The sequence below is a fragment of the Piliocolobus tephrosceles genome, chromosome 13 (assembly GCF_002776525.5).
Source record: "Piliocolobus tephrosceles isolate RC106 chromosome 13, ASM277652v3, whole genome shotgun sequence".
Taxonomy (NCBI): domain Eukaryota; kingdom Metazoa; phylum Chordata; class Mammalia; order Primates; family Cercopithecidae; genus Piliocolobus; species Piliocolobus tephrosceles.
Window position 1 is genome coordinate 84,354,518 of NC_045446.1, and position 24,668 is coordinate 84,379,185.

The window sequence follows — 24,668 nt, forward strand, 5'->3', positions numbered from 1 at the left end:
TTAGCTCATTGTAGTTTAATTTGCATTATCCTGGTGACCAATGATGTGAAGCAATGTTTTCATGTGTGCTGACTGACCACTTGGATCTCCTCTTTCATGAAGTGCTTTATCTTTCTCCATTTTCTTTCTGGGATGTGTGCACGTTTCTTATTTTTACAAGTTCTTTATATATTTGCAATACTAGTTATTTTTTGGATATATGCTCTCTCAGTCTGTGGCTTGCCTTTTCACACTCATACTGGTGATTTTAATGAAGAGATTATCTTAATTTTATTTATTTATTTACTTTATAGAGACAGGGTCTTGTGCTGTTGCCCAGGCTGGAGTGCACTGGTGTGATCGTAGCTCAGTGCAGCCTCAAATTCTGGGGCTCAAGCAATTCTGCCTCAGGCTCCCAAGTTGCTAGGACTACAGGTGCATGCCACCATGTGCAGCTAATTCATGTATTTGTTTTTGTAGAGACAGAATCTTACTATATTGCCCCAGGCTGTTCTCAGACTCCTAGGCTCAAGCCATCCTCCTGCCTCGGCCTCCTAAAGTGCTGATATTACAGGCATGAGCTACAGCATCTGGCCTGAGAATATCTTAATTTTAATGACCTCTAATTTATCTATTGCCTTCTTTTATTGGTGCTTTTGGTTTCCTGGTTGAAAAATATTTGTCTACCCCAAGATCATGAAGGTTTTTTTCATTGTTATACTCTAGAAGCTTTTGTGTTTTACCTTTAGTGCTATTTTGAGTTGATACTTGCATTTGACACACGGTAGGAGTCAAAGTTCATTTTCCCATATTAATATCCAATTTATCAGTGCCACTTATTAAAAGGAATAACCCCTCACACACATATAAACACCCACACACTACATTGCAGTGAAACTTTTGTCATTTATCTGGTGATCATATTTAGTTGGGTCTGTTTCTAGACTCTATTTTGTTTCATTGAGCTATCTTTGCCCCAATACCCCAGTTTTAATATTTTGGCTTTATCGTAAGTCTTATTATGTGGTAGTGTAGATATTCCAACTTCACTCTTATTTTTCAAGGTTGTTTTGACCATTCTTGCCCACTACATTTACCGTTTTTTTTTTTTGAGACGGAGTCTTGCTCTTTCACCCAGGCTGGCGTGCAGCGGCACGATCTTGGCTCACTGCAACCTCTGCCTCCTGAGTTCAAGCCATTCTCCCGCCTCAGCCTCCCAAGTAGCTGGGATTACAGGCATGCACCACCATACCCAGTTAATTTTTGTATTTTTAGTAGAGACGGGGTTTCATCACGTTGGCCAGGCTGGTCTCCAACTCTTGACCTCGTGATCCATCTGCCTCAGCCTGCCAAAGTGCTACATTTACTTTCTAATTTTAGAATCTCCTTGTCAACATCTAAACAACCCTGCTGAGATTCATATTGGGATTACATGAAATTTCTAGATCTAGTTGAGGAAAATTAACATCATTGTAATATTCGGTGTTACAGTTCTTGAATATACTGTAATATATTTCCGCATTTATATGCGGTATTCTGTTGGAATTCTTTCTCTCCTTTTAAAGATTTATTCTTAATGTATTTTTTGGCTCTCAATGCTATTATAAATGTTACTGTCTTTTACATTCCATTTTTAATTTTTTTTACTATGTAAAGGTAACATTTATTTTTCTCTATTGACCATGTGTCCCCTGGCCTTGATAAATTTATTAATTCCAATAGCTTACCTGTACATTCATTTTCTTTTCTGTTTTTTTTCTTTTTGAGATGGAATCTCACTCTGTTGCCAGGCTGGAGTGCAGTGGCGCGATCTCGGCTCACTGCAACCTCCATCTCCCAGGTTCAAGCAATTCTCCCGCCTCAGCCTCCTGAGTACTTGGGACTACAGGTACGCGCCACCACACCCAGCTGATTTTTGTAATTTTAGTAGAAACGGGGTTTCACCATGTTGGCCAGATGGTCTTGATCCCTTGACCTCGTGATCCACCCGCCTTGGCTTCCCAAAGTGCTGAGATTACAGGCATGAGCCACCACGCCTGGCCTGAATTTTCTATGTATACAGCCATGTTGACAGCTAATGACAGTTTCATTTCTTCCTTTTTAATTTTTTTAATGTGGTAAGTTATACAGTATTGATTTTAAACAACCTTGCATTCCTGCAATGATCAAAAAATGTGATATATTATCCATTTTTTAACATGCTACATTTGGGTTACATTTGCTAATATTTTATTTAATATCTGAATTGATCTTCTTGAGAGACATTGACCTATCATTTTCCTTTTTAGTAATGTTCTTTCAGATTTTGGTATAAAGATGAGTTGGGAAGTGTTAACATTTTTTTTTTTTAATTCCTGCAAGAGGTTGGATAGAATTGGTGAATTGGTGTTATTTCATTCTTAAATGTTTGGAAGAATGTACCAGTGAGGCTTTTTCTTTGTGGAATGTGTTTTAATTTTAAATTCCATATTTTTAGTAGTTATATTTTTATAACTACTTCTATTAAAGCTATATTTCTTCTTGTGTTTCTTTTGGAAACCTTTTAAGTAATTTATTTTATTTAAATTGTCAAATTTACTAGCATCAAATTATTCAAAATATCTTCCTATCTTTTTAATGCCTGTAAGATCTTTAGGTATAGATTTACCATTTCTAATATTGGTGAAACTAATCTTAAGTTTATTCTGTGAAAAGTAACAAATGATAGTTGACAGAATGAACAGCATCTTTAAAAATAGTTTCACTTAAAATTCAGAAATATTTCTTATTTGACTTTTTTCCCATTGGTTCTTGATAAAAATTAAGAACATAATGTTAAAATAGCATCATGAGTCAATCAAATGAAATCTAGGTGTTTTTGCTTTAAAATTATATAAACCCATATTAGGTAAGGATATAATGAGTATAAGTCATTTAGAATAACTTTTTGGAAATTATTTCTGCCATTTGAGTTGCCATAACTCACCTATCAAATTATTTCAGCCATATGGACTTCTGATAGGTGAAGGGCTCAGCAAAAGCCAAGGCATGTTGGCAGTAACATAGCTGGGTAAGAATGGTGATGAATTCACTCCAAACATATTAGGTAAAAGTTATACACACACATACACACATATCAACAACTCTGTTCAAATCAAATCTTATGCAGAATGTGAGCTCAACTACATAAGGGCAGGGATTTTTGTATGTTTTGCTCATGGTTACATCCTTAGCACATATAATAGCTCCTGACACAAAGCCGTCATTCAATAAATATGTATTAAATGAATGAGGAGTGCCTGAACTGCCTGGAGAAACACTGTGGGTTCTGGGGAGCAGTTTGAAATTCAAACTCCTGTTAAGAAAAATCTCTCAGAAAATAGTGCAAAGATACAGAGATATAAAAAAAGGAATACAATCTTTCCACACAACCTTTTAATTGCCTCTCTCTATATATATAAAATATAGATAGATATCTCTCTACAGAGAGAGAGAGAGAGAGAGGGCGCGCGATCTCCTGCTTTTGCTATGTGAGCTGCCTGTTCCTCCTTTGCCTTCCACCATGATTGTAAGCTTCTGGAGGCTTCACCAGAAGCCAAACAGATGCCAGTATCGTGCTTCCTGTAAAGCTTGCAGAACTGTGAGCCAATTAAATCTTTTTTCTTTATAAATTACCCCGTTTCAAGTATATAACAATGCAAGACTAGCCTAATACAATTGTGATAGTAATGTAAACATTAAATATTACTCTAGTCAAAATTTCAATTTATCTATAATAGTAGTATAAAGGAGCAATAAGTATATGTGACACAGGGAGTATGAAAATCAACATGATATCTAAAATTGAAAAACAAAAAGCAGCAATATAAAGATTTGGTATTAAAAGTGTTTGGCTCTGGGGTACAGTGGAGACAGAGGAGGTCTCCTGTATTTGGTTGCAAGCCTTGTAGAATGATTTAATACTATAAAACAATGCACATTCAACTTTCATAAAATTAACACCACAACATAATCCATTTTTTAAGGACTGCAAAACCAAAGCCAAGGCAAAAGCAACCTTATGCTCCAAATAAAACCCTGAATTTTTCTACTTGCTCTTCAAATTAAAATTTGCTGAATTTGATTTCATCTGTAAAGTTAGTTATTAGTTTATTAGTTTTGTGAATACAAAAGAGCTTGGAAACTACAATTTGCTTAATAATAGTAATAATTTACAACGTGAAAGTTGGGATTCATCAGCATTTACTTATGCAATCACGTTGCGTGTGTGTAGCAGGGAGCGGGATGTGACAGGCACAAGGCTGCATGAAACCAGCGACGGTGCCTTGTACTCACCTGCACACCAGTTCCACTTCTAACTTTTGTGTTCTGGGCGATGATCTATTCTGTCGGCTTTGGGACCAGACTTCTGAGTCCACATTCTAATGGTGCCGCTTCCTCGCCATGAGGCCTCATGCAATTTCCTTCGCTTTTTCTGAATCTCGGATTCTGTATCTGGGAATAGTAAAGCCTCTCTTGCCGAGCTCGTGTGAGAAATTAACGAGAAATTAATGGAAAGTCCTTTGCTTTGGTCAATGATAATAATAACCCCAGCCCCCTAACTTCAGCGCCTTCTTTGGCGCGCGGGATACCTAGGGCCTCAGAAGGCGGGCTAGGGGCGGGGAGAATCGGCAGTCACTATGGCAACCCGAGACGCCTCGCGTGCCGGGCGGCCGGCGACTGAGCTGAGAAGGAAACTGTGCTCTGGGCTCTCAGAAGACAGCTGCGGCATGACAGGCGAGGAGGCAGTGGTGGTGACCACAGCGGTGGCGCCCGAGGCGGGTCGCGAAGAGGAGCAGCCTCCGCCCCCAGCAGGGCTGGGGTGCGAGGCGCGAGGGGAGCCCGGCCGCGGCCCACTAGAGCACGGCCAGCAGTGTGAGTTCAGCTCCCGCCGCGGACGCTACTGGGAGGAGGGGCGTGGAGAACGAGTGACGGGGCAGCTGGGGGAAACCGCAGTGGAACTGGCTGAGAAGGTTTGCGGCAGAGGAGGTGGAGCTACTGCTTTTGGCAGAGCCAGAGATGATGGCACTGTGGCAGAAAGCATCGGTTCATCTCTCCAAGCCGTCCTTCCGGATAGCCTGCCTGAACCCAGGGTCTGGACGTCAGCTCCGATTTAATCGGTAGTTGCATTATTCTGAAAGGAATTACAACACACACACACGCATACACACACATTTATATGTATACCATTTTATACATGCATTTGTATATGTATGTGTGTGTGTATGTATGCATGCGTATACACCCTTAGAAACACGCAGCTCATTTTGCCAGTTATTTCATTTTACAGATGAGGAAATTGAGATCTAGACCAGAGGAAAGAAAGTGACTTGCCACAGTCAGTCAGGCAGTGCAGGCGAAATACTTAAATCACTTTTAATTTCCATCTCTTGGACTCTCAGTCTACAACTACCCAATCCTTTTAGAATCTCATAATTATGGGTCACATTTTAACGCACTGTTCTTTGCTCTCTGCCCTGCCAAACACACAATATTCAAATAGGTAAAGACAGTTCTGGCCCACAGCCACAGTGGAAGTGGCTGTGATTTGAGTCCTAGCCAGGTTATTACTCACCTATACTGTTTCATGAATTAACAGATATTCCACAGCCTCTTGCACCCCCAGGTCTTGAGTAGGTGCTAAGGAATGATGGTGAGAATAATAGACCAGAGGAACAGAGTAGTTTCCAGCCCTTCTGCAGCACCTCCTTGATTGCCTTTCTGGAGAGCCGACTGGGGTTCTCCACAGTTCCTCTGTGCTGGCGGGCCCCAGGAGAGAGGGTTGGGCTGAAGCACCTCCTTTGGTGGACCACACACTCTCCTCCCCAGAGACCTCATCAAGGAGTTACAGAACCACTGCCTCCTGGTGAAAGGGGCCCTGGGCATCAGCTCCAGTGTGATTATGAAACATCATTCCTTGTGTTATTATCAGCAGCATGCAGAGGCCTTGCTTAGACATATTTAATAAATTAAGTATATTTGGGTAATGGAGATTACCCGCATAAATTCAGTATATTTGGGTAATGGAGATTCTTTACTCCTACTTAAAATTATTATGATTATTATTATTTTTAGACAGCTCTGTTGCCAGGCTGGAGTGCAGTGGCATGATCTGGGCTCACTGCAACTCCACCTCCTGGGTTCAAGCAATTCTCATGCACCAGCCTCCTGAGTAGCTGAGATTACAGGCACACACCACCATGCCTGGCTAATTTTTTCATATTTTTAGTAGAGACAGGGTATCGCCATGTTGGCCAGGCTGGTCTTCAACTCCTGGCCTCGAGTGATCCGCTCGCCTCAGCCTCCCAAATTGCTGGGATTACAGGCATGAGCCACTGCGCCCCGCCTCCTACTTCAAATTCTATCAGGAAACTTCCCCATTAAACATGCTAGTATCTAAGTTTCTTTAGTCCTGTGGCTCTAGGAGTAAAAGGTAGGATTAACATTCACTCATCAATTTAACATATATTGAGTCTTTACTACATGCCAGGCATTGGACAAGTTTCAGGGAAAGGACTAATGACTTAAGGCAGATGTCCAAACTTTCACAAGCTCACAAAGTTGGGGTGGGAAAATGAAAGAGTTCCTGCCTCAGTCTCTCTCAGAACCTCCTTTTAGGGGCTTAGCCTAAGTAGAGACAGGCTGTTTGCACAAGCACAAAGTACTCAGTCAATTTTCAAATGTCTCTAATTATTGGAAAAGTCTTCAGTCTCTCTACAGCTTCTACTCCCTAATCACAGGCCTGCTCTCAAACACGAAGTGTGGTTGTTTCCCATGTAAACATCCTTGAATTATATAAAGGCAGCTATTCGAGCACCAACCAAATCTTTCATAGACTTAATGTCACCTTTATTTTATTTATTTAATTTTTGCCTTTTTTTTTTGGAGATGGAGCCTCACTCTGTCACCCAGGCTGGAGTGCAGTGGCACAATCTTGGCTCACTGCAACTTCCCCCTCCCGGGTTCAAGCAATTCTTTTGCCTCAGCCTCCCAGGTAGCTGGGACCACAGGCACACACCATCACACCTGGCTAATTGTTGTATTTTTAGTAGAGATGGGGTTTCACCATGTTGGCCAGGCTGGTCTTGGACTGCTGACCTCAAGTGATCCGTCCACCTCAGCCTCCCAAAATTCAGGGATTACAAGCGTGAGTCACCGTGCCTGGCCAATGTCACCTTTAAGATCACTTGTAGTGTTCTAACCTGGCTGGCTGGCCACTTCTTCCAACAATCTCCAGTGTATCAAATCACTGAAACCTGTATTCTAGGTATGAACTGATTAGTAGAGTGCAGTGGATCTATAACTATGAGTTGTAATAAACTATAAACAATTTTTAATAACCCTAGGAGCTTGGGAGACTCAGGTAGGTGTGGCTTCTCATTTTCATGGTTTTAGTTTTATGACTTAAGGAAGCTACTTTCTCAACTATAAAACCGCAATAATTATACTTGCCCATAGGTCATTGTGAGAAAGGGAAATAGTAATATATGTAAGATTTAATTGTTATTAGCTCTCAGCAAACAAACAACAACAACAAAGAATCCCAAAAACCTGGAATAATTATTGTTTCAAAAGAAATTCTGGAATAACATTGTTCTTAGTTATCCTTCTCAGTGATCACAGCTCCTCATGTCTACATAAACAAGACATCTATCCACCAATCCACTCAAAATGCTGGTAAAGATCAACATCAAACTGCTATATTAGAGTTTGTAGAATTTTCTTTCTCCCTTTCCCTTCCTTCCTTTTTTCTTTTTTTTAATTTTCTTTCCCTTCCTTTTCTTTCCCTTTCTCCTTTCCTTCCCTGTTTCTTTTCCTCTCCTCTCCCTTCCTTCCTAGCCAAGTTTGTGAAAACTTTTTCTGCCTGAAAGTTCTCTCTCCTCTCGCCTCCCTTTCTCTCCCCTCCTTTCCTTTCTTCTCCCGAGCAGGAGATATTTGCTCGTACTAGCTCCTTAGTACTCTCCCAATTACCACAATTCTTCAAATCACCTTTAGTGATTTCTTCTGTACATTTTCCTAGCAGCAGGACTGAAATTTATCAGGAGACCTGAACTGACAGCAGATGATCTTTTCCGCTTAGTTTTCTAAGGCTTTGGTGTTGTTCTGTTATAGGCTTAGTTTTCTTCCTAGCCAAGTTTGTGAACCCTTTTTCTGCCTGAAGATCATGATTTAACAGATTAAATCAAAGTTAGGCAGTAATGCTGTTCCCATATTTTATTCATATGATTTCCAACTTTGGGGAAACAAGAATGAGACCCTGAAAGTATGTAATTCTAACTTTTTCATGTCTGAGGGTGTGTCTGGATCTTCATGACTGGGAATGACCTGGGATCACTGCCGGAAGCAGCAGGTCTCTTGCCCCATTTGTGCCAGTCTGCATCCCCGTCAAATTGACTCACTTGTGTTGTTTATTGATTAGTCTGGAAAAGATGAGATACCTGCCCATATATTTGGGAGTTTAAAATCAAATCATAAACAACTAAAGTACTCAGTTGTTTAGGTTTTCAATGGTTCCTTGAATTGAGCTTTTGGGTACTGACATTAGAACTACCAGTTCACTGACATTCACAGTTACCGTATAACTGCATTGACAGACATGCATGCAGAATAGTCTTTAGTTAGAGCTCCATTTTAACAGTGCTTAGTTCTAACTGAACACACATTTGTTGAGCATTTATTATTACATCAAGCTCTGTTCTAAGACTCTGATGAACTGAAGAGACAACATGCCTGCCCTTATGGGGTTTGTGATCTGGTAAAGAAGATAGATATTAAATGAATAGCTACACAAATAATTGTATATAAAGAAATGAAGCTGTATCCAAAATGCAGTAAGTAAAATGAAAAATAAATGAGGGTGCCATGATAAAAAGTCCTTTCCAGATTGTGGAGTAAGGGAAAGTTTCCCTAAAGAACTAATGTTTAAGGCAAGACCTAAAATTTGAGTAGAAGTTATATAGGCAAAACCAGGAGAAAGGCAGCTCAGGTAGCAAAAACAGCATGTGCAAAGGTAGGAATGAACGGAAGGGCCGTGTGGCTGGAGCTCAGAGAGCAAGAGAGAGAGGCTGACAGAAGAGATTGCAGATACGGGTAGGCCCAATAGCACAGAGCTCTTTTGTTTCTCTGGAGTTCTGACATCTGGACTGAGCAGAAGAAATGTAGCTACAGTGTTTAGAACAAACAATTCAGTCCTCGACTGTAGTAGTCATGTCCTATAGGTCCAGATTTAGAGGCCAGGGAAAAGTCCTATGTCCATAAGTGGTTCACTACTACAATTCAGTTTCAGTCTTTTAAAATGATGATTTTAAAATGCTGAGATTTTGTTCTGTCTTCTGTACCTGGATTGTAAGCTCCATACACACATCTGTCTTATTCATTGCTCTGTCTTCAGCCTCTAGCCAAATGCTTGTCACAGAGTAGGTCTTTAATAAGAGTTCATTGAATGAATGAGTGCAAGTTTTCTTGAAGCTAATGAGAAAACTTTATATATTTCTTTCTAACACCTAAAAGAGGTACCTGAAACTTACCCTGCAAGTTCAGGAATTACATGAAAACGTGAAGTCCCAAAAGAACCTAAAGTTCCCATGGAAGAGATCTTTTCAAGATAGAGCCTTCAGGGCAAATTGTCTGATATTTGTATGGAATAACATGTCTTCTTTTTAAAAATTGTTATCATGTAGATATAATGGCTAGAAGATTGGGCAGAATTTATACTAAGTAATTGATTTTGTTAATGTCTTTATAGGGAAGAAATTTTTATATTGTGAGCCACATAAGAGAATTAAGGAAGTACTGGAAGAAGAACTTTATATTAAGAGAGATGAATGCCACATTAAAAATCCAGCTGCAGGTAATCTCAGTGACAAATGAAGTATATTTGTGAAATGAATATGAAATTGCCTATTTGATGACAGAGTATTTTATTATAAAACCACACTATTGAAGTAAAAATAGGTTTTTGGAAAGTTCTTGAACTAGTTTATAATTAATTTGCTTATGTCCAAATAAACCTTCATATCTAGGAAAAAAAATAGGCTGGACATGGTGGCTTACGCCTGTAATCCCAGCACTTTGGGAGGCTGAAGTGGGTGGATCACGAGGTCAGGAGATCGAGACCGTCCTGGCTAAAACGGTGAAACCCCATCTCTACTAACAATACAAAAAATTAGCCAGGTGTGGTGGTGGGTGCCTGTAGTCCCAGCTACTCAGGAGGCTGACACAGGAGAATGGTGTAAACCTGGAGGCGGAGCTTGCAGTAAGTCGAGATCGTGCCACTGCACTTCAGCCTGGGCGACAGAGTGAGACTCCATATCAAACAAACAAACAAACAAAGAGGTAGATATCAATATGTACTTTGCTGTCCCACTTTCTTGGTGGAGTTATTTCTATTTAATGACATGTACAATGTTTTCCAAGTGCCTGAAAAACACAATAATATCTTTACTCTTTATCAATATAGGTATGACAAGTTAACAGTGGTTTCCAAACTTTAGATGTGCATCAGAATTACCTGGGAGCTCGTTAAAAGCAGATTGCTGGGCGCCACCCCTGGCATATCTGGCTCAGTAGGTCTGCAGTGAGGCCCAAGAATTTGGATTTCTACAAAATTACCAGATGATATTGATGCTGCTGGTCCAGTACCCGACTTTGCAAATCACTGACTTAGCAGAACCTAAGTCATTTACATGGTCAAATCATCCAAGGATTTCATCCCATAGAGGATCTGAGCATTGATAGCTCTTATTGATCGTTCATGTGTGAAAGATATGCTCCAGGAGCCCCAGAATCCCACATGTTAGTTTGAAACTGCTGACACCCTTCTTTTTCATGGTTCCTTCTCAACGATTACTAGATGTATATTTCATGCTCTCCCAATCATCAGATTTTTATTGTGACACTCTTGGGTATCAGCAGTTGCTAGAAGAAATAACAAAACTATTGCATTGCATAGACTCCTTCATTAAGAGACCTTGACATTTTTTATGGAGAATTGTTGGTCAACCTGCAAGTGAGGTCTCAATTCACTAAGGATTCCTAAGAGAGAGGCTGCAGGACCAGAAGTCCATCATTTCAGATTACATGATGTATGTTGTGCCCACTGTACTTTTTTTTTTTTTTAACAGAGTCTCACTCTGTCACCCAGGCTGGAGTACAGTGGCACGATCTCTGCTCACTGCAATCTCCGCCTCCTGGATTCAAGCGATTCTTCTGCCTCATTCTCCTGAGTAGCTGGGATTACAGGCACACAGCACAACGCCCAGCTAATTTTTGTAGTTTCAGTAGAGATGGGGTTTCATCATGTTGGTCAGGTTGGTCTCGAACTCCTGACCTACTGATCCACCCGCCTTGGCCTCCCAATGTGTTGGGATTACAGGTGTGAGCCACTGCATCTGATCCCACTTTACATTTCTAAAGCACACATAGAAACTCCTTTGGGTCTTCTCGTATGACCCATTCTTATAAAAGGAGAGACCAATAAAATGGTGAGATTTGCTCCCATAGTATCTTCAAGGAAAGTTTTAAAGTCTATTTTGAATTAAACAAATGGATGTGGAATGACCTACTAGATTTCAGCTGGGAAGCCCTGCCTACGTGTACTATTTTCCTGATGTTTAACATTTTTTTCTAAGTCTATACTGTTATATTTTGGATTTATCTTCATTGTTTTAAAAATCTATATAAAAGCTAGTTTATACACTAGCTGTATGTTGTATTATTCTTATTGGATACATTAGATTGTGAGACTGAGTGAATAGGATGTATCATTTGGTTTATAAAAATTCATTTTCCTAAGCAATCTTTTCAAATATCCTTTATATAAAATGAAGACTGTCTAGGCTGCTTTTTAAAATAACATCCACTAGAAGTGGCACAGAGGTACTATTTTAGCCTAGAAAAATCTTTCAATGCTGAGAATAGATTCTATAAATTTGGGTTTTAAAATGATATACTTGTGGGAAATCCTGCTCTTTTTAAAATATATATCATGGCTAGAAGCCACATACCATTGGCCAGAACAGGGAATTAGCATCTAGAGGGGGTACCACACTCTTCCAGCCCAGCCTCAGAGCCTAGAGGCCAGTCATTGAACCTTTGCTTCTAGTTCAGTTTGCACTGACCCCTCCTTTATATATCTGATGACAGCCATGGCTTCTTTTCCTGGAAGACACATCTTGTTGCATGCACGCAGAATTTTGCATAAGACTTTTAGAGAATTGTGTGGTTCCTATAGCTGCTATTTTAAAATATAAGTACATGTTAACCATTTTCTCCATCCCTTTACTTCTCCTTTGCTACTTCACCTATTCTAATTAAGCGTTTGTTCCCATGAGTCCAGGGAAACTGTTCTTTCCCAAGATTGCAAATAGCCTTCCTTTTGAAGGTCAAATCCAATGATCCCTCCAACATACTCAACCTCTCTGTGATGTCTGATGTAGTTGTTTTCTCCTTCCCTCTAAAAACACTTTCTTAGCTTGGCCTGTAGGTCACAATGCTCCAATTTCCTGGTTTTGCTCCTACCTCTTTAGCTATTCTTTCTCCATCTTCTTTGCTGGCTCTCCCTCCTCCTAGCCTGTATAATTTAGAGGGCTCAGTCACAGGCTCTTTTCTCTACCTACCCTCTCACCTTGGGAGATCTAGCCCTACTGGGCTAATGACTCCAGCAGTTTTTATTTCTACCCTATACTTTTCCCTTTAAATCCCAAAACCTACTTGATTCTCCACTTGGATGTCAAATAGGCCTCTCAACCTTAAGATGTCCAGAACAGAACTCTTATTCTCTACCCCCAGGCTTTTAAAAACCCATAAGTCTTTCCCATATCATGAGATGGTACCACCAAACACCTAGAAGTCAGTTCCTCAAACTCCATATCCAGTCTATCAGCCAATTCTGTTGAATTCAGTATATATCCTAAATCCCCCACCAGCACCGTTGCCAAGCCCCTGTCACCTTTTGCAGGCCTGGCAATAGCATCCTATAACAGCCTCTACTACTGCCCCTGCTACTGTTAATTCTCTGCACTGAAACCAGAGGGATCTTTTACAAACATAAATCGTTACATGTCACCTCCATGCTTAAAGCTGTCTGATGGCTTTTTATTATTCTGAAACTAGATTTCATGCTTCTATGGCCAGCTCACTTCTTTGATCTCATCTCCTACACTTTCCCACTCCACTTTAACCACACAGGCTTTCTTGACATTCCGGAACATGCCAAACCCATTTTTACCCATCGGGACATTTAAATGTCACCCAGACATTCAGATGTCTTCCTCTCTCTTCATTCAGGCTTCAACTGCATATGCCGTCTTCTCGGAGAGGCCTTTCCACTCCACCAGGTCAAAATAGAAACTGTCCTCCAAGTCACCTTCTAATCCCTTATACTGCTTTCTTCTTTCTCCTGTTTTCTATTGCTACCTGAAATTTTATGCAGGGTCCCCAACTTATCGCGGTTCAACTTAATGATTTTTCAATGTGATGGTGTGAAAGTTGCTTTTTTCCTGGGCTAGCGATATGCCGTATGACACTCGTTTGCAATGCTGGGCAGTGGCCATGAGCCGCAGCTTCTAGTTAGCCATTCTAATGTAAGTGTTCTGAGCATGTTTAAGGTAGGCTAGGCCAAGCTATGATGTTTGGTAGGTTAGTGTATGAAATGCATTTTCTACTTAGAACTTTTTTTCAACTTATGATAGGTTTTTCAGGATGTAACTCCATTGTAAGTTGAGGAGCATCCATATTCTTTATATACTTCTTTTTTGGCTCTCTGTCCCACTGGAACACAAGCTGTCTGAGGATAGGGGCTTAATTTTGCTTACCCCAAATCCTCACAAAGCTATATGATATTGATATTCTGATCCCCATCTTAGGATTAATAAACTGAGATTTTGAGAGATTTTTAACTTGCCCAAGGTTATGCATTAAGTAGCAGAACCAGATCCAAATTCAGATCTGACCCCCAATCCCATTGACTTTCTACTCACTGTGGTGTCTCTGGTGACACGTTATGGTAAATGCAGTGGATACTGTTCTGCCTCTAGGTGGCTTGAGCTTTCTGCAACATTTGACATAGTTGATGGCTCTCTCCTTCAACCTTGTTCCTTTCTCAAATTCCATGATACTTAACTGCCCTGGTTCTCCCTCTACTTCTTTCTCACCCTCTGTTAAGCACTCTTTTTATTCACTCCATTCTCCAAATCTTGATGTTTAACAGAATGTTTCCGACAGTCTTGTAATCTTGTTCCATTAGGTTTCCTGGGATTTTCTCAGACTTTCCACTATGGCCTCTCTATGATGCCTCTGAAATGTATCCCTGCAGGTAAACTTCTTTTCCTGGATGTCCCTAATAAGTCATAAGATAACTCAGGCCCAACATGACCAAAACAAAACTCACACCTCTGGGACGGTCACGGTGGCTAATGCCTGTAATCCCAGCACTTTGGGAGGCTGAGATGGGCGGATCATGAGGTCAGGAGATCGAGACCATCCTGGCTAACACGGTGAAACCCCGTCTCTACTAAACACACACAAAAAAATTAGCCGGGCGTGGTGGCGGGCACCTGTAGTGCTAGCTACTCGGGAGGCTGAGGCAGGAGAATGGCGTGAACTGGGGAGCTTGCTATAAGCCGAGTTCCGCCACTGTACTCCAGCCTGGGAGACAGAGTGAGACTCCGTCTCAAAACAAACAAACAAACAAAGACACACAAAAAACTCACACCTCTCCCCGACTTGCTGCTTCCCCTGTATCACCCATCCCAATGAATAGCATGGCCTAAGGTCTAAATGCAAAACCACAGAGCCATCCCCTATCTCCACACCAGACCACCATGTTCCACATCTAATTAGACTGAGAGAGGTATCTTAGTTTGGCTCAAGATCCCAAAATGTTGACCCATATGCCAGGTTCACCCTGCAGACATATTTATTTGCCCTGCAGTATATTTTTTAAATATCTGAACCAGTTGTCAATATTTTAAAATTAGAAATTTTATATACAAATCTAGATGTCTAGATTTTCTTGAGTGGTGATGGAGCAGGGAGGATAAAGGATGATTTGACAACACCAAGGCACCATTTGCATCAGGCAACAGTGGCTGGGGTTGGGTTACAATGCCCCGTGCTGACCTGCCTACTCCACTGTTCAGCATCCTACACCAAGTTCCCTACTCCAGTGGGAAACATCACAAGTTATGTATGTTCACGTGCCCACTGCAGGTTTTTTCTTCTCATTGTAGAAATAGAAAAAATTGTTTCTCTTGTGTGATGCCTTCATCAAAAGTAGTAAAAAAGGGAAAGACAGGGAGAACCAATTATTTCTTACCCCTGACCAGCTTTACTTATATTACTGGCCTGGCCTCTTCCTATGTATATTTGAATTTGTGACTTTGGATAAACACTACATAGTATTTTGCAGATATTCCCAAGCCTGTCTAAATTCTAGGGACCCCAACATATACGCATGGATCTAAGCATATTTGTAGCTATGTATGAATTAGCTGGGTTTGTTTGAATTTTAAGACAATCAACTCCACATACTCTCACAACAAAGTAATTGATTGTTGAAGGTGAGACTTCGGTAAGAGTCCAGACTGGATTTTCCTTAACCATAGATAAAATACTGCAATACTGGGCTATGTAGCAAAGCACAGGTGAACTTATTGAAGAGTCTATTAAGAGCGCGATCTGTCCTGGAGGTAAACAACTTAAATTATAGCATGTTTTATTTTTGAATGAGTTGACAGTGACAATTATGGAAGTACCCAGAAGCTGTGTGGTTATTTCTATGCTTTTTCTCTTCTCCCTTGGTTGAATGAAATTGGTAAAAAAAATCAAAAGGTTCAGAGGTTGAGTTTTATGGATGTTGAACAGAATGAACATTATATTTCTTTGGGGATACCATTGGTTGCAGAGCTAGCGAGACTCAGGAGAAAGAGTTGTTCAGACTGGGGCTCTTATCTCAATGAGCTGTCCTACTTGTTCTTGTGGTCATATTGTGACTACAGCTAATAAGGGCTGTGAAGACACTGAAATGGACAAGGTGTCTCACATGGTTGATACTTTGCACTCTATACTTGGGTCTAGGAAATGCCATTAGTGACAATAGAAATAATGGGCTGACAGGCCTCTTGTCCTCCCTTCTGTGGACTTTTGATTCCTTGTAGGCTCTTGATGCAGTGATACATGGGCTGAGTTAGAAACACTGGATGCCAGGGTGAGAGGTAGGGATGTCTTTTTATATGATGATGTTGATGTTGGGAATTATGGTGATAATAATAGTGATAATGGTTACCATTTACAGAGTTTCTTCTGCACATGATACATTTTTTGCAAATAATCTCTTTTAATTCTTGCAATAACCAGTGAGATATATGCTGTTTTAATTCACATTTTGAAGAACTTGAAGCTGAGGCTCAGGGGGTGACTTGTCCAATGTCACACTGATACCTGGATGTAGATTTGTCAGAAGCTAATGTTGTTGCTCTTAGTCATTGGGTTCTTCCATCTCTCTTTAAAACATAAGATTATGCCTTCGGAGAAGAACAGAGATTTGAAATTGATTTAGTAGCAAATAGTGTTCTATTCAGTTAAAAAAAAAAAAAAAAAGGTTGCTCGTTTTCTCCAAGTTCAGTTTCAGTTTAGCCTCCAGGTTCACATTTGAGGTAAAACAGGTTCCAGAGGCTTTCCACATTCCTATCAGATAAGGACAAAGAACCTGGGTCTACTTGAAAAGGTTAACCTCATACTGAAAAAAAAAAAAAAAGGAGTGTAATTTTCTCATCAGATCTTTTAATCAGATAAAATGGAATTTGGGCAACTTATAGAACTTTCTGGATAAGGAAGAATTTAGCTAATGTCCATCATTCATATATTCTCAGTGATTTCCTGAAGATTTTCCTTTCCTTACAACTTTTCAAAAACAAAAATGTAGAATTGGCTGAGCACAGTGGCTCATGCCTGTAATCCCAACAATTTGGGAGGCCTAGGTGGGCCAATCACATGAGGTCAGGAGTTTGAAACCAGCCCAGGCAACATGGTGAAACCTCGTCTCTACTAAAAATAAAAAAATTAGCCAGGCCTGGTAGCGTGCGCCTATGGTCCCAGCTACTCTCCAGGCTGAGGCAGGAGAATTGCTTGGACCCAGGAGGCGAATGTTGCAGTGAGCTGAGATCTCACCACTGCACTTCAGCTTGGACAACAGAGTAAGACTCTGTCTCAAGAAAAAAAGAAAGAAAGAAAGAAAAGAAAAATGTAGGCTTGTGAGACATTCATTATGGAACTAGTGCATTTATTGTATTGTTTATTTTAAAACTATTTCTGCATTTCTATTCTATAAAGGACTTTGCAGAAATAAAGTGATGTATTAATTTAATGTTTTCAAGTTGCAAGGGCTTTTGTATTTTTCTGGCTAAAACCTACAAAGGTTATAGTAGTCATGAAAAATTTGATTAATAAACTTATTAATTTTCCCCTTACACAACACTTCCTTTTCCAATAAATTTCAGAAGTGTATTGCCAAATACATTAATGAGTTCTACATGTGCCTTAATACATGGAAACTTAATTTTGAGTCCAGTTTATTTACTACATTAAGTACAAGCTTAGAAAGTGCAAAATGTTGCCAAGCAAGTGTGGATATATTTCATTATTTCATTCAATTAAAATGTTTTCTGCACCGACAATATAGGAGGAATTTACTAGACACGAGTTATTCATTATTTCATTCAATTAAAATGTTTTCTGCACCTACAATATAGGAGGAATTTGCTAGACACCAAAGGCATGTTGAGACAATTATAGAGCCTAGGAGTCGCCAGACATAAATTAAAAGTACTTATATTTTTCTTTCTCTAGTCAAATCTCTGACCTTGTTTGCACAAGAGAAGTACAGATGATATGGCTCTAAACTGGCTTTTCAAGCTCCAATGTTCATTATTTACAGTCCAGAGAGAGCTGAAGGGAACTCAAATATTTTTAAAGTGTGAGCTTATCTTCCCTATAAAACCAGGCCAGGTCCTACTGGCTAAAATTTTGGGCATAAAGGCATGGTTTAGTCATTTTAAAATTCAGTATAAAAATACACCTATAAAGGTTTCTGAGTGGAAAGTGTTGGAAGCATGAGAAGGGAAGAGAGAAGAGGAATCTCTAGAGGATTCTGAGCCTCAAGAACAGATTTGATTCTTTTTTTCTAGCTTCTCCCTTTGTGCCTGCTGCCCTTTTCTTTTTCAGTTGAGAGGAGTTGACACTTGAAGCCTTTCTGGCTTTCTCTGCCTTCCTCCTTCTGGAATGCACATGCCCTGAGCTGAGGGAGTTAAGTTTCTCTTAAAAGAAGCAGCTGCCTCAGAAAGCATCCACGTTTTTTTCTAGATCCGCTTTTATCCAGTCAAATATATCACCTTCTGGAACTTCTTCACCCAAACATCATTTCACATGTATGAAGGGCTATTATTTTTTTCCCGCAACCATTATCCCTGAATATAGCAAATATTTATGCATAACCATATTTTGCTTTGAGAGTTTCTAATGCATTTCTGGGCATCTGCATTTATATTTCAGGTGTTTTTCTCTATGACATTCTTGTGATTGCATGTGAAAGAGCACACTTACACTTAACTAGTACAGTTCTTCCATCTAATTTGATGTGATTTGTCTGCACAGTTCTGCTTCCTGATTTTATACTGCTTTCCACATACTGGATCTTCACAAAGTGTCAACCACAAGTCCAAATCTATTTCCTTGGTCTCCCACAGGGTATCAGGCACTGGGGGTATTAAATAAATGTCACGGGCTACTAAGTTTTAGAGTTTATTGTCCAGAGGCTGGGGAGCAGCCCTTTTCTTTTCTTTTTTTTTTTTCTTAATTATTATTTTACTTTAAGTTCTAGGGTACATGTGCACACATGCAGGTTTGTTACATATGCATACATGTGCCATGTTGGTGTGCTGCGCCCGTTAACTCATTTACATTAGGTATGTCTCCTAATGCTATCCCTCCCCCCTTCCCCTACCCCCAGCAGGCCCTGGTGTTTGATGTTCCCCACCCTGTGTCCACATGTTCTCATTGTTCAGTTCCCACATATGAGTGAGAACATACAGTATTTGGTTTTCTGTCCTTGTGATAGTTTGCTCAGAATGATGGTTTCCAGCTTCATCCATGTCCCTATGAAGGACATGAACTCATCCTTTTTTACGGCTGCATAGTATTCCATGGTGTATATGTGCCACATTTTTTAAAATCCAGTCTATCGTTGATGGACATTTGGGTTGGTTCCAAGTCTTTGCTATTGTGAATAGTGCCACAATAAACATATGTGTGCTTGTGTCTTTATAGCAGCATGATTTATAATCCTTTGGGTATATGCCCAGTAATGGGGTGGCTGGGTCAAATGATATTTCTAGTTCTAGATCCTTGGGGAATTGCCACACTGTCTTCCACAATGGTTGAACTAGTTTACAGTCCCACCAACAGTGTAAAAGCGTTCCTATTTCTCCACATCCTCTCCATACCTGTTGTTTCCTGACTTTTTAATGATTGCCATTCTAACTGGTGTGAAATGATATCTCATTGTGGTTTTGATTTGCATTTCTCCGATGGCCAGTGATGATGAGCATTTTTTCATGTGTCTGTTGACTGCATTAATGTCTTCTTTTGAGAAGTGTCTGTTCATATCCTTCACCCACTTTTTGATGGGGTTGTTTGATTTTTTCTTGTAAATTTAAGTTCTTTGTAGATTCTGGATATTAGCCCTTTGTCAGATGGGTAGATTGTAAAAATTTTCTCCCATTCTGTAGGTTTCCTGTTCACTCTGATGGTAGTTTCTTTTGCTGTGCAGAAGCTCTTTAGTTTAATTAGATCCCATTTGTCAATTTTGCTTTTTGTTGCCATTGCTTTTGGTGTTTTAGTCATGAAGTCCTTGCCCATGCCTATGTCCTGAATGGTACTGCCTAGGTTTTCTTCTAGGGTTTTTATGGTTTTAGGTCTAACATTTAAGTCTTTAATCCATCTTGAATTGATTTTTGTATAAGGTGTAAGGAAGGGATCCAGTTTTAGCTTTCTACATATGGCTAGCCAGTTTTCCCAGCACCATTTATTAAATAGGGAATCCTTTCCCCATTTCTTGTTATTGTCAGGTTTGTCAAATCTCAGATGGTTGTAGATGTGTGGTATTATTTTTGAGGGCTCTGTTTTGTTCCATTGGTCTATATCTCTGTTTTGGTACCAGTACCATGCTGTTTTGGTTACTGTAGCCTTCTAGTATAGTTTGAAATCAGGTAGCGTGATGCCTCCAGCTTTGTTCTTTTGTCTTAGGATTGTCTTGGCAATGTGGGCTCTTTTTTGGTTCCATATGAACTTTAAAGTAGTTTTTTCCAATTCTGTAAAAAAGTCATTGGTAGCTTGATGGGGACGGCATTGAATCTATAAATTACCTTGGGCAGTATGGCCATTTTCACGATATTGTTTCTTCCTATCCATGAGCATGGAATGTTCTTCCATTTTTTTGTGTCCTCTTTTATTTCACTGAGCAATGGTTTGTAGTTTTCCTTGAAGAGGTCCTTCACATCCCTTGTAAGTTGGATTCCTAGGTATTGTATTCTCTTTGAAGCAATTGTGAATGGGAGTTCACTCATGATTTGGATCTCTGTTTGGAATGCTTGTGATTTTTGCACATTGATTTTGTATCCTGAGACTTTGCTGAGGTTGCTTATCAGCTTAAGGAGAGTTTGGGCTGAGACGATGGGGTTTTCTAAATATACAATCATGTCATCTGCAAACAGGGATAATTTGACTTCCTCTTTTCCTAACTGAATACCCTTTATTTCTTTCTCTTGCCTGATTGCCCTGGCCAGAACTTCCAACACTATGTTGAATAGGAGTGGTGAGAGGGCATCCCTGTCTTGTGCCAGTTTTCAAAGGGAATGCTTCCAGTTTTTGCCCATTCAGTATGATATTGGCTGTGGGTTTGTCATACATAGCTCTTATTATTTTGAGATACGTCCCATCAATACCTAGTTTATTGAGAGGTTTTAGCATGGAGGGCTGTTGAATTTTGTCAAAGGCCTTTTCTGCATCTACTGAGATAACCATGTGGTTTTTGTCTTTGGTTCTGTTTATATGATGGATTACATTTATTGATTTGTGTATGTTGAACCAGCCTTGCATCCCAGGGATGAAGCCAACTTGATCGTGGTGGATAAGCTTTTTGATGTGCTGCTGGATTTGGTTTGCCAGTATTTTATTGAGGATTTTGCATTGAAGTTCATCAAGGAGATTGGTCTAAGATTCTCTTTTTTGTTGTTGTTGTGTCTCTGCTAGCCTTTGGTATCAGGATGATGTTGGCCTCATAAAATGAATTAGGGAGGATTCCCTCTTTTTCTATTGATTGAAATAGTTTCAGAAGGAGTGGAATCAGCTCCTCTTTGTACCTCTGGTAGAATTCAGCTGTGAATCCGTCTGGTCCTGGACTTTTTTTGGTTGGTAAGCTATTAATTATTGCTTCAATTTCAGAACCTGTTATTGGTCTATTCAGGGATTCAATTTCTTCCTGGTTTAGTCTTGGGAGGGTGTATGTGTCCAGGAATTTATTCATTTCTTCTAGATTTTCTAGTTTATTTGCGTACAGGTGTTTATAGTATTCTCTGATGGTAGTTTGTATTTCTGTGGGATTGGTGGTGATATCCACTTTATAATTTTTTATGACATCTACTTGATTCTTCTCTCTTTTCTTCTTTATTAGTCTTGCTAGTGGTCTATCAATTTTGTTGATCTTTCCAAAAAACCAGCTCCTGGATTCATGGATTTTTTGAAGGGTTGTTTGTGTCTCTATCTCCTTCAGTTTGGGAGCAGCCTTTTTGTATCTCTGAACAGGATAGAAGAGGAAACTGGCTTGCATGGCAGGGGAAGATTTAGGTTAGATAGAAGGTACAGCTTAAACTTTGTAAGGTCTTAAATAGGAGATTGAGGAATCTTCCTTGAAGGTCTTTGAAGAAGTGAGAAACTAATCTTGACAGATAACTTCAGCTACTCTACTCAGGAGTGGAAAAGGAGAGGCAGGTATTGACATACAGCTTGGCAAGTCAGTTCAATGACTGTACCTCCAGTCACAGAATCTTAGTCCATGCTTGGATAGTAAAATCATTCTCCCTGTAAAAAAATAGCTATCATTTATTGAGTACAAAGCACTTTACAGCCACCTCATCTAAATCCTACAATAATCCTTCAAGTAGATATTATCATCCCTGTTTCAAAAATGAGGAAATTAAGACATAGTGGGTTACATAACTTGGTCAAAATCAAATAACTGATAGATGGTAGAACTAAGATCAAAACCCAGATCTCCTCTGAATCCAGAGACTATGCTGCTAGTAATTACTTGCTATGAAACCCTTTAGAGAGGGATCAAATATCGGTGAGGATGCCAGTGGGCAGCTTGGATCTATGAAGAATGTTTCGCATTAATATTTGCAGCCTTAGAAATGGGAAAAACAACTTACGGCAACTCACCCAAATTCACCAACTTACTAGACTTGGGTTGCAGTTTTGTACGCAGTGGACATTCACCACGTGCTTGTTTGCTGAGTCTCAAAACGTAACCAGGTGATTTTAGCATATGGAGGACAACCAAGTGCCAATCTTTGCTAAACCTTATTGAAAGGCATCCGGGTCCAAGAACTGTAATTATCAGTGGGCAAACATCACTTTCCAGGTATTTTACAATGATTTTTAAAACATAGGATCTAGTGAGTTTATTGTTGCTCTTTTTCAAGGGGAGATTAAACAGCATCTAGTTTGTGGCTTTTAGAGGATTCTTGGATCTATTGGATGAATTAACTATTGGATGAATTAATGTAGTGATTTTTGGTTCTTTTATCTTTGGAAATATTTTCTCTTACTGTAGTAATTAAATCGGAATCAGATAAAGTTGACTAAATGAATTCTATTTATTAACTGTTATTTATTCCTGATCTTTCTCTGTTTTGTTATGGATGTTTCTATTATCTATTAGTTTAGGGGTAAGTTAAATGATCTAAGAGCACTGTAGAGGTTTAATTGCATAGAGAATGGTTGAATGAATGAAATGGAATAAAAGATTAAACAAATGATAAAGATTTGGGTGGTTTGATTAGTCAAACCAAATAAACCCACACCCAAATAAATTTATAAAATCACCAATTAAAAACTTTAAAATACTGTGCTAAAAAGAGAATATGCTAATAATTATTTTCTTGCTTTAAAAAATATTGACAGTGGCCCTGGAAGGGATTTGGAGCATTAAAAGGAATCTCCCTGTAGAAGGCTTGAAGCCAGGACTGCCGAGCAGAAACAGTTTATTGCCACAAGTCAAGTACTATTCCAGGCACGGAGGACTGAGAAGTAAGACCCTGATGCCCTTGACTTCCACTGAAGCCCCTGAGGGGACTTTGCAGTTTACAGACAAGTGGTATATGCTCTGTTTAAAGATCTCAATCAGAATTCAACCTTCCTTTGACTTGTTTCTCTTGGGTCGCTTTTAGTTTGGCCATATTATGTCATTATGGAACTCAAACTGTAACAATTCATCTAACCAATTTACCCCCATGGATACAACAGAAGTTCATCCTCTGGGTTACACTCATGACTTTTTTCTTTACTTTCTGTCTACACAAGACTTTCTAGCACACAGTCAGCCTTTGTGAAGAGGAATCCTGCACTGTCTTTTCTTCTAGATAGAGGATCATTGTTTCCCAGTGTAAATGAGGAAAGGGAAATGAGAGAATGAAGGAAGAATATGGCAACTACTTTGCTTGGCTCTCTTAGTTTCACCTTATTCCAGGAATGAGGCCACCAGACTGGGCCCAGGATACCGTTGTTCCTCAGCAGACATAAACTTTGGAACAAAATATTACTCATTCCTCACTGTCATAGCCAGTGTCTGCCAGGAACATTTGTAGCAGGATGTGGGGAAGACAGAGGTCTTCATATGGAAGCACAGTGTCCAGATAATCTAGGGTCATGCAGCTAGGTACATAAGTCCTTAAAATAGACCTACAATTGGGAGATTACCCTGGGTCAAAAGGGAGAAGTAGATAAAATTCAAGCTTGATACTCAACCAAGATATGAATCATAATAGCAATGCTATATAGCATTGCTTATTCTAGATTCTTAATATATGCAATAATAGGCTGGCCACAGTGGCTCACACCTGTAAACCCAGTACTTTAGGAGGCCAAGATGGGCAGATTACCTGAGGTCAGGAATTCGAGATCAGCCTGGCCAACATGGTGAAAACCCATCTCTACTAAAAATACAAAAATTAGCCGGGCATGGTGGCACGCATCTGTAATCCCAGCTACTTGGGAGACTGAGGCAGAAGAATTCCTTGAACCTGGGAGGCAAAGGTTGCAGTGAGCCAAGATCGCACCACTGCACTTCAGTCTGGGTGACAGAGTGAGATTATATATTAATTATAATTATATAATTATATAATTTGTAATTTACATATTATATAATATAATTATATAATTTGTAATTTACATATTATATAATATAATTATATAATTTGTAATTAATATATTATATATTATTTTGATATAATACATAATATATATTTATATGATATATAATATTTCTATATTATATAACATACATTATATAATAAATTAATATTATATTAATATACATTAATAATACTATATAAATA

The 24,668-nt window shown here is 39.5% G+C and overlaps 1 protein-coding gene across 1 annotated transcript; it reads left to right on the top strand.

Moving 5' to 3' along the window:
• Positions 1 to 4,666: 4,666 nt before the first annotated feature.
• Positions 4,667 to 24,147, top strand: C13H11orf97 (chromosome 13 C11orf97 homolog). Its single transcript, XM_026450128.2, has 3 exons — positions 4,667 to 4,872; positions 9,743 to 9,847; positions 23,236 to 24,147. The coding sequence occupies exons 1-3, from the start codon at positions 4,728 to 4,730 to the stop codon at positions 23,499 to 23,501; spliced, it is 516 nt and encodes a 171-aa protein (XP_026305913.1). The 5' UTR covers positions 4,667 to 4,727; the 3' UTR covers positions 23,502 to 24,147.
• Positions 24,148 to 24,668: the final 521 nt, after the last annotated feature.